Here is a 14,766-nt window from a genome sequence, read left to right as displayed (position 1 = left end):
TTTGTTGGGCTTCTTTGTACGATATAGAATAATACTGTTGCATTAAGTTCATCTTTACATTTTCTTCCAGCTTTTCTGAGACATCAGCTGAATCACCTAGTCACCTAGAAGCCATTGGGAAGGCGCATGAATCTGAAAACACTGAGCAGCATTTGCCTACTTTTACCCAGCGTGAGAAAAAGGCTCCTAGGCCCCCAAAGAAGAAGTACCAGAAGGCGGGGTTGTACTCTGATGTGTACAAAACAACAGAGTAAGTAGTACCAGTGAAACACTGCTGTCTGATATTCCAGAGGAAACTCTCTTCTTTCAACTAGAACCTTGAAGAGCTGCTACTAATAAGCAGCTGAAATAAAACCACCAACTTAATTCAAGCCTGTGAAAAATTACATGCATGATAATTATCAGAATCTGACCCAGTGAAGATTTAAAATGTAACCCCAGTCAGCAAACAACCTCCAGCAATCTGAAAGTGTTGCTGAGTATCAGCCTTGAAGAAGGTAAGACAGCTTTATTCAACAACCTAAAAGATCATGACAATAAAGGGGCTGGTGGAGCTTGAGATACTCAGGTACTGAGCACAGTGTCAACATAAAAAGTGCCTTTAGTTGTCTTGCTTTTATTGATTTATGATAACACAGTCATGTTTAGTGTGACTGGCTTGTAAAGTGAAGGAACTTCATGTTTTACCAATGACGCATTTCTGCTTCCTATTCATTGTATAGCTAAGTGCTGTTCATCTGCTGCTTTTTATACGTGATGGTTAATGTAAAGAACTGAGGTTCCGAAACTTTTTTTTCACAAGGTAGCTCTCAACTTAATAGAGAGATTGTTTCATGGACATCTCTCCTCCCATTTCTGATTGCATGGACCCAATTCCCCTCCCATTTGTGATCACATAACATCCCTGCCGCAGCTACAGCAATTGTTTATGTTAGTAAAATATTGTATTTTTAGTTTTCTTTTAATGAGATTTGGCAGATGGAAACGAAGAGGAGAGCTGGCATCATGTGACCAGTGAGCTCTCCATAGACAATTAGCAAATGCTTCAGAGACTACAGTGAGACATACTGGTGTATGGTTTAGTAACTGTTCCTGATTACATCTCTTTTCACATTAAAATGTAGTTATTTGAGCAAGACTGTAAGGAAGAAGCTGTGAGGTTCTTGTTTTGACCAAAATGAGACTGCAGTTGTATTTTTATTCAGCTGTTGGTGATTGTTTGTTAGAAAGCACCTCCTCCCCAAGCTGTGATAGTGGTACTCTCCTTTGGATGTTCTGTTTCTAAAGATTAGAGTCTTTTCCGAAAATAAGCGTTAAATGTCTAGCGTCTGAGCATTTTTGTTTGCAATAGTATATTCCCAATGGAGCAGATAGACATGTTACCATGGCTGAGGAACTGAAAATCTATTTTTTCTTTGTAATAAAATGTTAATGATCCTGCCAGAAGCCTACCCAGACAATGGGAGCACTCATTGCAGGTTTGGTGGACAGACATGTCACTTTTCAAATTTTAATTAAAAGTTCAAGTGAATTTCTAGATTTATCAGAATTGGGCATGAACGTAGAGAAGTTCAACACAAAACCTATATACTATTACTAACCTTTTAAATTCTAAAAACACAATGTGATGGAGTGTACAGATCCCACACTGATGACAAAAGTGCCAGAGACGCCCTATGTGCAGGACTAGCCCTGCCCCTCCGTCCCTGTCAATTATGTATTGTAGGGAGCAGGCCTTTAAAAAGGAGGAAACTGTAGTGAGCAGGGGAGAGAGATCACCCTGAGCAGGAAACTGCTGGAGCAACTCCTGAAGCCACGGGCAAACTAGTATCCAGGAGATCTCCATCGAGGACCCTGTGGGGAGCCTAGCAAACTCCCAGGGAAAGCCTGACAAAGTGGGCCAGATTCAGCAGCCCAGCCGGAAGGACTCCTTGGAATCTGCTGTGCAGATAGCCCAGAACTAAGAAAGTACTGTTGATCCCAAGAAGAAGTTATTCTTGGGTGAGCTGAAATGCTTAATTTTCCTTTTGAGTCCCCATCAGAAGAGACTTAAGAAGGGCATGGTTCCCCCTTACAAGGACTAAGAAACAAGGAGCCTATATATAAGTCCACCCCCCAATACCATGTAGATAACTGAGCATGTCTGGGGTCTCCTACTGTCGAGAGAAAATAACTAAGGAGATTCTTTTACATAGTACTTAGACCTTGTGCTGGTCCTCTGCACAGGGCAAATTTTCACTCTTAAGCAGTGTTGATGAGCTCCAAAAGATAAATAATAATAATAGTACTTATGTAGCACTTTTCTACAGTAGGGACCTGATTTTCACAGATTCCGAGTACTTGCAGCTCCTGTTGATTTCATTTGGAGATGTGAATGCCTGGCACATCTGAAAATCAAGGCCTATATCTCAAAATACTTTACAAAGATGAGTAAGTATTATTATCCTCCTTTTACAGATGAAGAAACCATCTAATTAAGCATTTATAGGTGTGCTTATCACAATAGTATCTAGAGTGGTACAGAAGAGTTAGATAACATGTTTTAAATCTTTACAGAGTTCCCCACTCTAAGTCCTGTGCCCAGTCTTTTGACAGAAATAACATTGCTGCCATGGAAGGCTTCAAGGATAGGTGTAGAGTGGAAGAAATGTGAACCTTAAGAACTCCAAAAGGGATGTGGAGAAATTCCCTGCTATGGTTGTTTATTAATATAGCTATTTAGAGCCAATTTTTACATCCTTTCTCAAAATGAGTAGGACCTTATTCCATAAATAGTTCCATTGGTATCAAACTGTTCGTGAAGTAAAATATTATTCAGTGTGCATAAAGATAGTGGCACCTGGCCCATAATAATCAACTTAAAATTTTAAAAAAATTGACTGATTTAAGTCAATCACCAGTCTCTCTTTAAACTGTAAAGAGACAGCTTTGACTGTCAGTGCCATAACTGACTGAAAATGACGTAACTGATCTGCAATGACTGAGTTCTTTGCAGGTGGAATGTATTATAGTAGGGGTGGCCAACCTGTGGCTCCTGAGTGCATGCAGCTCTTCAGAGGTTAATATGCAGCTCCTTGTATAGGTGCTGACTCTGAGGGTAGAGCTACAGATGCTAACTTTCCAATGTGCTGTGGAGCGCTCACTGCTCAACCCCTTGCTCTGCCCCAGGTCCTGCCACCACTCTACCCCTTCCCCCAAGACCCCTGCCCCTTCTCCTGAGCCTGCTATGCTCTCGCTCCGCCCCTACAGCTGATTGCAGCGGGTGGGGGGAGTGAGGAGGCGCTGATTGGTGGGGCTGCCGGTGGGCTGGGGGCTGGAAGGCAGTAGCGGATGGGGGGATGCTGACATATTACTGTGGTTCTTTGGCAATGTTCATTGGTAAATTCTGGCTCCTTTTCAGGCTCAGGTTGGCCACCCCTGTATTACAGGATGCATCCTAGCAGGATCCTTGAAGTCAGTAACTAATTATTGTCTCTTGGACTGCGTACCACCATTTTAAAAAATTGCTGCTAGTATTTTGCATATCATAAGCTTCTACAAAACTGAACTGTAAACTGGGAAGTTGTTCTTTGGTCCCATGCAAAGCTAAAAAAGAATCCCTTACATCTGTCTTTTAAACAAACTTGTAATGTAACTGTCAACATGCACAAAATAATTAAGAAAATCAGGGTGTATGAAAATCACTATAAGACATAAATGTGATATATCCCCTTCACAACCCACACCAGAGATTCCTGACTATGATCCAAGTTAAAAAATCTATCTCTCTTAAGCACACCTGACTTTCTGGTTTTTATTTAGAGACAGATTGTGAGTGCCTTACTAACATCGGTGAGCAGTTACTTATACAAATTCATTGACTTCAGTGGAACTACTCATGAGTAACTGCTTACCAGTGTGATTAAGGGGTTTGCAATCTGGCATCTAGTATAATGTTTTTTATTTTAAAAACGACAAGGTTTTCACTGTGGTTTATTAAATTAATAGATTATTCCATGTCTTGGAATGATGAAACTGAATGTAATAGTAAATTAAATGATCCACAGAGAAGATATTCATACACTGAAGATCTCTTCATAACCACCTAATTCCCTTTTACCACTGTAATGTCCTAAATGGATTTCCCATTCTTCTCACCAATGTATTGATCCTCCTTTTTTTTAAGAGGGGCAACCATGCAACAATTTATCACAATATTTTTATAAGTTATTTGCTTGAATAAATGTGATCACCTTTTCTATCCCAGGACTAAGCTTCACCCATTTCCCTTTCTGCTACAGTAAAAGTGATTAAAAAAGGACTGACATTAGGGTGACACGAATCACCTGAAAGTGGGATTTGTGTTGGGCCTCTTTTCTGTTTGTTCTCCTCCCCCCCCCCCCCCAAAAAAAAAAATCTTTACTTGCTGGTTGAAACTTGAGACTTGCTCCTCCACTTCCCTTTTGCAAGTTAAAATCCTAAGCGGGAGAGGAATGATTCTCAACCCTTAGCCAGTAAGCCACTTTTAATCAAATTATTAAAACAGTTTAGTAAGTAAAAAAATTGATAACAATCCATAAAAGAAAATTTAATTATTTCCCAATCTTATTTTCCATCTCTTGGGCAGGCATGAATTGGAGTTGCTGCATTTATGATTAAAGCCTCTGTAGCTACTATTTGGTGTTTCATTAAAAATCATGGGACTAGTAGTTGGGGAAGGAGCAGCTGTTAATATGTGTTCTTCTAGGTTTCATGTAACTTCACCCATACCCGTGTTTTTTTGGCTGTAAAAACATCATGGTTTGGGAAGAATGCAACTGTTACAGTGGCACAGCACCCTCTAGTGATGGTACAGTTAAGTGCTTGTCCATGTTTCCACTAGAAGCCACTGTCTGCATTCTTACATTTTTCCAGTGTGGTATCAATCACTTATTCCCTTTTGCTCTTTACATTATCCAACTTTAGAGATTTTGGCACCTCTAAAACTGGTTTCCTGCACTGCAATGTGGGAGGACAATTGCAGTAGCTGCAGCTCTGCTGAGCTTTGTCATTTCTGTTTGGAGGTTCTCCCTGGATCAGTTATGGGCCAACAGTTAAAAGATAGTAGAGAAAATGTTTGTAGTGCCATTGAAAGCTGTAGCCTGCCATTGCAGGGGTAAGATCTGCATTCATTTCTCTGCCTCTGCTGCCTATGCTTAGGGAATTTGAATTACACAGGTTGCCACTGTAGGATCCCACTCTTTCAACTCAACTAGATATAGAGGTTTTCTTACAGTAAGCTGAAGAAAGCCCAGATGTGCAGTGCATTGCATCAGTGGAGCCTAATTTCTGGGAAGAGAACCAAGAATTAAAGGGATGTTATCTAAGATCTACCTCAGCCTCTATTTCCTAGGGTGGTTTTACTGCCTTGGATAGCAGGTATGGTATTAGTGTACAAGTGGGCTTTCCCCAGTCTTCAACTACCAGTGGAAAAATAATAAAGGCTTTTTGCTGACGAGATGCATCCTGATTTGATATGTCCAGAAAGCATAGACTTGGGGATCTTACCTATATTGGGGCTCATTTGGAGTCTTATAGAAGATGAGCACCTAAGGCCTCTCCTCCTCAGAGAATGGGGTACCTGCATCAGATTTTATCTGAAGCTCCCAAAACTTTAAAAAGTCTCCGAAAATACATAGATTACTCTTTACAACGTTATGAGATAGATAAAAAAGTTCAGTGTGTGCCTGTGCAAGCCAGAGGCCTTGAAAACAAAGGAAGATTGTGGAAAGCAATCACTGCTATTCACCCAACAGTGGCTTTTGTGAAGGAGTTCAGAGTCTCTCTTCTTCCTTCCCCAATTATATTTAATAATTGTTTTAGCTCATGGGGGAAAATAGTTACTGTGGAGTACCTCTGCTAATGGAAATTTGGGGTCACTACCTTATGCAAGAGATGTTCTTCCTACCTTGGGAGTAATGTTCCTCTGGGGATAGTATTGAAAATATATAAATATTAACTAATATAAGCTAAGATTCTAAGGTCAGAATACCTGTTGGGTCTATAATTTTCTGGCTTTTTGTTGTATGCTTGCTGGTTTCTTCGAAGTTGCATAATGCTCTTGGATTTAATGTCCTGAACAAGGCAATAAATATCATAGACAGGAGATCTCTTCAGCTCATGACATTTTTAACAGAGAGTTATCATCCAAAATAAGAACAATAAACAGTTTTTCTCTTCTCTAAGGGAAGTTCTGAGTTAAGGTCTGATGGGTATAGCATATCCTAAAGACTGCCATCCTACCTCTGCTTGAAACCCTTGGAAATATGTGTGCTCATGGCACCTCCTTAAATTGTTTGTTTGCAGAATTGCAGCCCTCCTCAGTTTTAGTGTCTTAGCCCCAGGAGCATGTGGACATTTCTTTTCTTAGGAACAGATGAAAGAATGCTGTGATGGACAAATGCTTGTGGGCAGTCTTCTTGTGACGCTGCCAGCCATACTTCCAGCTGCACAGCAGTAGATCATCTTCCTGTGGTGCTGCCACCACAGCTATTTTGCCCATACCAGAAGAAAACATAACCTCCTTATAAGTCTAAATAAATTCTTTGAAAGTTTAACTGCAGCATGAATTTTATTTTAAGATTCACTTATGTGTCTTTAAACTATATATGATTCCTTTTGTTTTTACTGGAGTTTTTTAATACTGCATCACAGTCATCGTGTTTGTCATGGCAAAGCTTTACTTTTGACCAGAGACAGAAGTTGGACTGTGTAATGGGTTGCACTCACCTCACGCAAGAGCCTCCTGTTTGAGTGTGTGCCTGCAGTTTTTTTCTCCGCTCACAGTGCCCCTGTCATCCGCTGCACTTGTCAAGCTGGTCTTTGGTGCCTCAGCCCTCTGGCTGAGTCACATTCTGTCCATGTACAAAACAAACAAACGTCTCCTGGGGTACACAGTCCAAAACATACTTAGTGTCCTGCAGCCCTCACTGGGCTTAGTCTTTAACAGTCCAACAGGGCCTGTCACGGTACCCTCGTGTGGTCCAGCTGGGTTGCAAGGTTCCTACCTTGGTATTGAGCAGTGCTCCTAGGGCTTCCTCCGTGGGGGTTCCTTGCCTCTCCTTGAGTCCTCAGTGATCCCAGCCTTCCTGCTGAGCCATCCCTCTTAGAATCATAGAATATTAGGGTTGGAAGAGACCTCAGGAAGTCATCTAGTCCAATCCCCTGCTCAAAGCAGGATCAACACCAACTAAATCATCCCAGCCAGGGCTTTGTCAGCCCAGGCCTTAAAAACCTCTCAGGATGGGGATTTTACCACCTCCCTAGGTAACCCATTCCAGTGTTTCACCACCCTCCTAGTGAAATAGTGTTTCCTAATATCCAACATAGACCTCCCCCACTGCAACTTGAGACCACTGCTTCTTGTTCTGTTATCTGCCACCACTGAGAACAGCCTAGCTCCAACCTCTTTGGAACCCCCCTTAAGATAGTTGAAGGCTGCTATCAAATCCCCCCACTCTTCTGCAGACTAAATAACCCCAGTTCCGTCAGCCTCTCCTCATAAGTCATGTTCCCCACCCTCCTAATCATTTTCGTTGCCTTCTGCTGGACTCTCCCCAATTCATCCACATCCCTTCTGTAGTGGGGGGACCAAAACTGGACACAGTACTCCAGGTGTGGCCTCACCATTACCGAATAGAGCAGAATAATCACTTCCATCAATCTGCTGGCAGTGCTCCTACTAATACAGCCCAATGTGCCATTGGCCTTCTTGGCAACAAGGGCACACTGCTGACTCATGTCCAGCTTCTCATCCACTGTAATCCCCAGGTCCTTTTCTGCAGAACTGCTGTTTAGCCAGTCAGTCCCCAGCCTGTAGCGATGCATGGGATTCTTCCTTCCTAAGTGCAGGACTCTGCACTTGTCCTTGTTGAACCTCATCAGATTTCTTTTGGCCTAATCCTCCAATTTGTCTAGGTCACTCTGTACCCTATCCCTACCCAGCAGCATATCTACCTCTCCCTCCAGCTTAATGTCATCTGCAAACTTGCTGAGGGTGCAATTCATCCCATCATCCAGATCATTAATAAAGATGTTGAGCAAAACTGGCCCCAGGACTGACCCCTGGGGCACTCTGCTTGATACTGGCTGCCAACTAGACATCGAGCCATTGATCACTACCCGTTGAGCCTGACAATCTAGCCAGCTTTCTATCCACCTTATAGTCCATTCATCCAATCCATACTTCTTTAACTTGCCGTCAAGAATACTGTGGGAGACCGTATCAAAAGCTTTGCTAGAGTTAATATATATCACATCCACTGCTTTCCCTATATCCATAGAACCAGTTATCTCATCATAGAAGGCAGTCAGGTTGGTCAGACATGACTTGCCCTTGGTGAATCCATGTTGACTGTTCCTGATCATCTTCCTCCCCTCCAAGTGCTTGAAAATGGATTCCTTGAGGACCTGCTCCATGGTTTTGCTGGGGACTGAAGTGAGGCTGACCAGTCTGTAGTTCCCCAGGTTCTCTTTCTTCTCTTTTTTAAATATGGGCACTATATTTGCCCTTTTCCAGTCATCCAGGACCTCCCCTGATCGCCACAAATTTTCAAAGATAATGGCCAATGACTCTGTAATCACATCAGTTACTCCCTCCGCACCCTTGGATGCATTAGTTCTGGACCCATGGACTTGTGCATGTCCAGTTTTTCTAAATAGTCCTTAACCTGTTCTTTCACCACTGAGGGCTGCTCACCTCCTCCCCATACTGTGTTGCCCAGTGCAACAGTCTGGAAGCTGACCTTGTCTGTGAAGACCGAGGTTAAAAAAAAGCATTGAGTACTTCAGCTTTTTCCACAGCATCTGTCACTATGTTGCCTCCCCCATTCAGTAAGGGTCTCACACTTTCCCTGACCGCCGCCTTGTTGCTAACATACCTGTAGAAACCCTTCTTGTTACCCTTCACATCCCTTGCTAGCTGCAACTCCAATTGTGCCTTGGCCTGCTTGATTACACCCCTGCATGCTCTAGCAATTTTTTATACTTCTCCCTAGTCATCTTTCCAAATTTTCACTTCTTGTAAGCTTCCTTTTTGAGTTTAAGCTCACCAAAGATTTCACTCTTGGACTCACTTCAATGTCCACAGCTCCCCACTGAGTCAGTCCCAGTGCAGTCCCCTTCCCTGGGTTGCCACAATTCTAATTCTCTTCCTTAGGGCATAGCAGTCTCACCCACTGCTCTGGGTCGCAACCCTGGGACCTTTTAAGTATAGCAGCCTCATGCTGTGTCCCTTTACTAATTGCTGCCCTATGGTTCCCCAGGCTACTTCCTTGTAGCCTATTTTTGAGTCCCAGCAGCCAGCCAGAAGCTCCTTCCTCACTCCCCTGGTCCCTGCCAGTAACTACCTGCTTAGTCCCAGCAGAGAACCAAGAGCTGTTCTCTGGCTCTCACGGTCCATGACAGCAACTGATCTGTCCAGCCCTTTCAGCCCCTGCAGCCAGCCAGGAGCACCTCTTGATCATCCAGTCTCACTCTGGCCCTCAGCTCCTTTTATACAAGCTTGCTGGACCCTGACTGGCTGATCCCTGCAGCCTCTCTCCTGATTGGCTGTGTCTGATGCTGCCTCTCTAGGCAACTGGAGGACCCTCTCCAATACCCTTTTCTGAGGCAGTTTGGTCTCCAGCAGGTGTCTCAGGGCCTAGTGCACCCTGGCACGCTGTCTGGAGCACTAAAAGTTATTCTTTTGAGTGCTTGTTCATGTTGTTTCTGTTCTAGGTGTGTGCATGCCCACATGCACAATCATCAGGGATTTTTCCCTTAGTGCAGTGGTCCCCAACCTTTCGAGCCATGGAGGACTGTGGCGGCAGACGAGCATCTGCTGAAATTCTGCCAACAAGCGGCAACGTTAATAGGCGTCACCACCGAAATGCTGCTGACAAGCAGCCTCATCCAAAGGCTTCGCCGCCAAAATGCCACCGAAAATCAGCAGCATTTCGGCAGCGATGCCTCTGGATGACACAGCTTGTCGGCGGCATTTCGGCGGATGCTCGTCCACCAGCCAGTACGCGGGCACACTTAGACGCCCCAGCGGGCGTCATGGGGCCCAGGGCACCACGTTGTGGACTCCTGCCTTAGTGGTATCTGTAGGGTCAGCTTTAGCACCCTCTTGAGTGCCGCCTTCTTGCGCTGGTATATTAGGCGCTGCCAACCCTACGCCCTCTCAGTTCCTTCTCAACGCCCGTGATGGTTGGTTGGAGTGCCTTGTGTTGCATTGCAAGAGCGTTAGCTGTTCTTACAGTCCATTGTTCTGTCTCCTTTATTGTTAGTTGATAGGTACTTAGACCTTTAAATTAAGTGTCAGAGTAATTGTTTAGGAGTTAGAATCCCAGCTGGGACCTCACCTCAGAATGCGGCATGCCATTAACCCATGTTCATCATGCAGCTGGGCAGTGCCCATTAGTGACCCCCACGAGAGCTGTTTGAAGTATTTGGGGTTGTCCCACAGAAAGGATAAGATCTGCAAAAACTTTTGCCCTCAAACTCAGAAGGAGCGGGATATCCGCTTGAGGGCCCTTTTCATGGAGAGTGCGCTTCATCCTACCTCAGAGCTCTCTCGATCGGATTCCACGCCCAGCATCTCAGCGTCAGCACACAGCGCACCACCAGCATCAGAACCCTCCTGACACCGTTCCCCCTTCCCAGTGCCTAAGAAGCAGTTGAAGTCAATTGTCCTGCCAGCACTACAGAAAAAGGGGGCCTTTGGCAGAGGGCCTGTGTCAGGCCATGTGCCCACCCCAGAACTGTTCAGGAGTATCGCTGTGGTTGGACCCTCTAGACCAACCAGGGACCCCTCCACGACTTCTGAGAGTGGCAGGGGGTCCCAGCCCCTAGTAGGGTCATCTGTGCCCAAAGTGGGCCTGGTGGCCAAAGAGCAGGCAGGCCAGCAGCACTGCAGACACCAAGCCAGGTGACAGACCCAGCCAAGGCCCCAGCATCTACAGGTAGGTTACGGGACAGCCTGCTAAAGCAGTGGAGCATCCCTGATCACTGGACTGCAGGTGTCGGTCCCCATCACTACGGTCTCGCACCCTGGCACTGCAGCCTCAGTCCCTGATTAGAAGACACAGGTCCCTGATGCCAAGGTCTGTGCCTGCAAGGCACGGGACACTTGAGTCACAACACTGATCCCCATACCCATTGGGCCTCCTGCCAGAGTTCACCACTGCACAGATCACCATCGCCTAGGCAGTCTCCCAGGCATCGATTTCTCCCCGGTACAGGATCATTCCTGGCCACGGCACTGGTCTCCGGTTCCCCAGTATTGCTCTTTGGGCAGGCACCAGTCCTTGCCCTCTCCTTACCGGTCGCCGACGAGGGTCTGTCAGCAGACTCAGGCATCTGCAACTCGACCCTGGTCACTGGGAGGACAATGGTCTGAGCCTGAAGCGGAGCTCAGCTCCTCGCCTATAAAAGGCAAATCGCCTCTGTTGTCAGTAGCTACTGGTGTGGTGCTCTGCTCTTGTTTGATGATGATAACAATTGGCTGCTTGCGTGTTCCCTCTGTGTGATGCCCCAGTTCGGCACTGATAGCTGACACAGCAGACCCCGAGAGAACCCCCAAAGACCACAGACTCTAGTAAGGTACAAAGGAACCCGAGCCAGGTTTATTGTCAAACGAAGCACAGTAATAGTTTCCTGTAGACTCTACAAGACATATTACAAATTTGTGCCCCCTGGCAATGGACTGGCTCAGTCAGTGGCAGGACTTTCCACTGCCCCCTGGGGCAGACAAAGATGTGCACTCCGGGACCTACTTTTATACAGTTACAGGACAGATTACTCATCCCTACTGACGTATTGAAGTACAGCCCCTTGACTCATTGGGGGCTGTCTCCTTCTTTGATCATGTTGGTTCAAACAAATCTATCCATCATGTTGTCCTTTTGACCCTGTCTTTAAGATGCACCAGCCTGTTTCTTGTTATCTCTGTGGAGTGTTCTCATGCCATCTTGGCACAAGTTCCTCTTATTAGCACTTATGTGTGGATGCACCTGCTTCTAGCAACCCTCTTCTCACCAGCTTCTGTGAGGGGGCCTGCCTCTGGCTCACAGACCAGCTTTTGCTTAGCAATGCCTGGAAGTACTTTGGTTCAGGCTTCAAGCCTCAGACTGGGCCTTTGATACAAGAGTTTATGTTTCAGGGCCTCATCTTACTACAGCCACTGGCCTGCGAGACCAGCATGACTCCTGCAGCGATGGTGGTATGAAGGCAGGGGCAATGGCCCACTCAGTGGCAATACTGGAACCCATGGAGTTTACCTGTTATGCTGGTCCCATACTCCCACCATTCCTCCCAGGCTGCATCAGACAAGCTGCCCCTGGCACAGCCAGCACCCAAGTCGGAACACGGAACTGAATCCAACGCGGGGGTGACACAGTGGGCCCCAACACCCTAGGAGCCGTCCCTGGATGAGCAAGGGGAAGCTGCTGCTCCCCCTGCTGTGCAGTCATCTTTGTTGTCTCCGGACAAAGCGGTGGCCCCTTGCAAACAAATAGCCCCCCCAACGACTTCAAGGAGCACCAGGACCTGCTCAAAAGGGTGGCTGCCAACCTGAACTTGGAGGTCAAGGAACTAGCGGAGGAATCAGACAGCCTCTTTAATGTTATACCCTCCTCCACCCTGGCCCAGGTTGCATTGCTTCTCCACCCAGGGGTCATTAAAATTGCCACATATGTGTGGCAGACCGTTTCTTCCATTTCGCCTACCTCTAACAAGGCAGAAAAGAAGTACTATGTGCCCGCAAAGAGATTTGACTACCTGTATACCAGCCTCCAGTAGAATCTCTGGTCATGTCCACCATCAGTGAAAGGGGACAGGCGAGTGGCACACCAAAATATAAAGTTGCCAAGAGGCTGGACTTGTTTGGCAGGAAAAATTGTTCGACAGCCAGCCTGCAGTTTTGGGTGTCTAACCATCAGGCCCTGCTGGGCAGGTACAACTTCAACCTGTGGGACTCCATCAGCAAGATTAAGGAGGGCCTCCCACAGGACTGAGCCCAGGAGTTCGCCGCGTTGGTAGACAAGGGCAAAGTGGTGGCAAGAGGCACCCTCCAGATGGCCTGGGACAGTACAGATTCGGCAGCCAGGGTAGTCACCTCCACGGTGATCATTCATGAGGCACAACGCCTGGTTATAGTCCTCTGGGCTGTCCCAGGAGATGCAAACTACCTTTCAGGACCTTCCATTTGAGGGAGAAGGGCTCTTTTCAGAGCTGACCAGTGCACGGCTTCATGGCCTTAAAGACTCCCGTGCCACCCTGGGCCCTAATCTAGTGCTCATGTCTGTGAAGGAAAATGGGTGTGGCATGTGCTGCCTGTTTGGAGAGTCCCCTATCTATAATGCTCGCCTCCAGCTAGAATAGTTCTTTGTACTCACTTACTGGGGGAAATACTTCATAAAGTGTAAGGCATGGAAATAATTAGATGCTTGTCCTCATCAATAGCATGCAGCAGATTGGCCCCAGCAGGTATTTGTATCAGTGAGTGTGAATGCTGGGAATTCCTACTGCACTTACCATCTGTAGTGAGGTTTATCTGTTTACTAAACTTCCATGTTTGGTCCAAAAAGAAAACTGACTCTTCCCTGATAAAACCATCTCCACAGAAAGCAGCCCAATTGGCACCCTGGGAACCCTGCCTTTGAGTTTCTGAGATGCCATCATTTTGCCTTTGTGAAATGAAAGAGAGATCTCTTTCCCATAAAGATCATTGATAAAAACAAAAACAAAACCTTCATTTCCTCTCACAAACTCCTACCCAACGTAACTCATTGTCTTTTATCGTCCCAGTGTGAACATGTGGGCATACTGCTGTTGACGTACGCAACACATTCGCCTGATGTATAGTGTTATGAGAGACTTTCCTTTGAACTCACTTGTACTGTATTTATGTTTATAAAACTTGAACCTTAACTCCCATTATTTGTGGCTTCTCATCCTTGACGTTGTGTTTAACTTTCCTTTTCATTAAAATTCACCCTTACTAAGATAACTCGTCCATATCTTATACTCTTTCCAAGTCAGTAGTGTTTGCACCTAATGTTAATCCTTTAGAAACTGCAGAGAAACAGGCACACATTTTTATATAAGTAAAAATTTATCTTCTCCTTAGAGTATCCTCCATTTGTGTGTAATATCTGAACTGCCAAACCAGAATTTCATGAAGTCCAATACCCTATCTGTATAACTGGAGAGTACTATATGCTTCAGAGGAAGACCTAGAGTCTCTAGAATCAACATTACAGAATAATCTGCCCTTAGTAAGAAACTTCTCCTGTCTCTTTCAGTTGGTAGTTGTCTTATGCCCTGAAGCAGGAATATTTATATGTATATGTTTTATCATATATAATGTAATTGAAGTTGCTCTCATTATCCATATAAATGTCTAATCTTTTTTTTTTTTTTTTTTTAAATCTACTAAAGCCTTAGCCTAAGTGGGATTTTGTGGCAATGAGTTTTATGGGCTAATTGATTTCTGTGTAAAAAGTATTTCCTTGCACTGGTTTTAAATTTATTCCCCTTAATTTTCCTTGGCTATCCGCATGTTCATATATTATGAGATGGTAAAATGTGCCATACAATTTACCTTTCTCATGCCATTCATTATTTCATATACTTTTATCATGTTACCTTTTATTCATCTTCTTTCTAAACTAAACAACTCTAATATTTGCAGTGGCTTCTCATATAGAAGTCTTTCCAGGCCTTTAATAATTTTGGCCTTCTGTCTCTTGTACCCCTTTCATTTCT

At 45.1% G+C, this 14,766-nt stretch overlaps 1 protein-coding gene across 7 annotated transcripts in view; it reads left to right on the top strand.

The window, feature by feature from the left end:
* Window positions 1–14,766, top strand: part of ASH1L (ASH1 like histone lysine methyltransferase) — a 170,435-nt gene that overhangs the window by 102,765 nt on the left and 52,904 nt on the right. For all 7 annotated transcript variants that reach the window (XM_050930024.1, XM_050930030.1, XM_050930029.1 and 4 more), the window contains one exon: window positions 71–250. In XM_050930024.1, coding sequence (XP_050785981.1) covers window positions 71–250 — 180 coding nt within the window. The remainder of the gene's footprint in view (window positions 1–70; window positions 251–14,766) is intronic.

The sequence above is a fragment of the Gopherus flavomarginatus genome, chromosome 20 (genome assembly GCF_025201925.1).
Source record: "Gopherus flavomarginatus isolate rGopFla2 chromosome 20, rGopFla2.mat.asm, whole genome shotgun sequence".
Classification (NCBI taxonomy): Eukaryota; Metazoa; Chordata; order Testudines; family Testudinidae; genus Gopherus; species Gopherus flavomarginatus.
The sequence above is the reverse complement of the archived record's forward strand: the minus strand, read 5'-3'. Positions and strand labels throughout refer to the sequence as shown.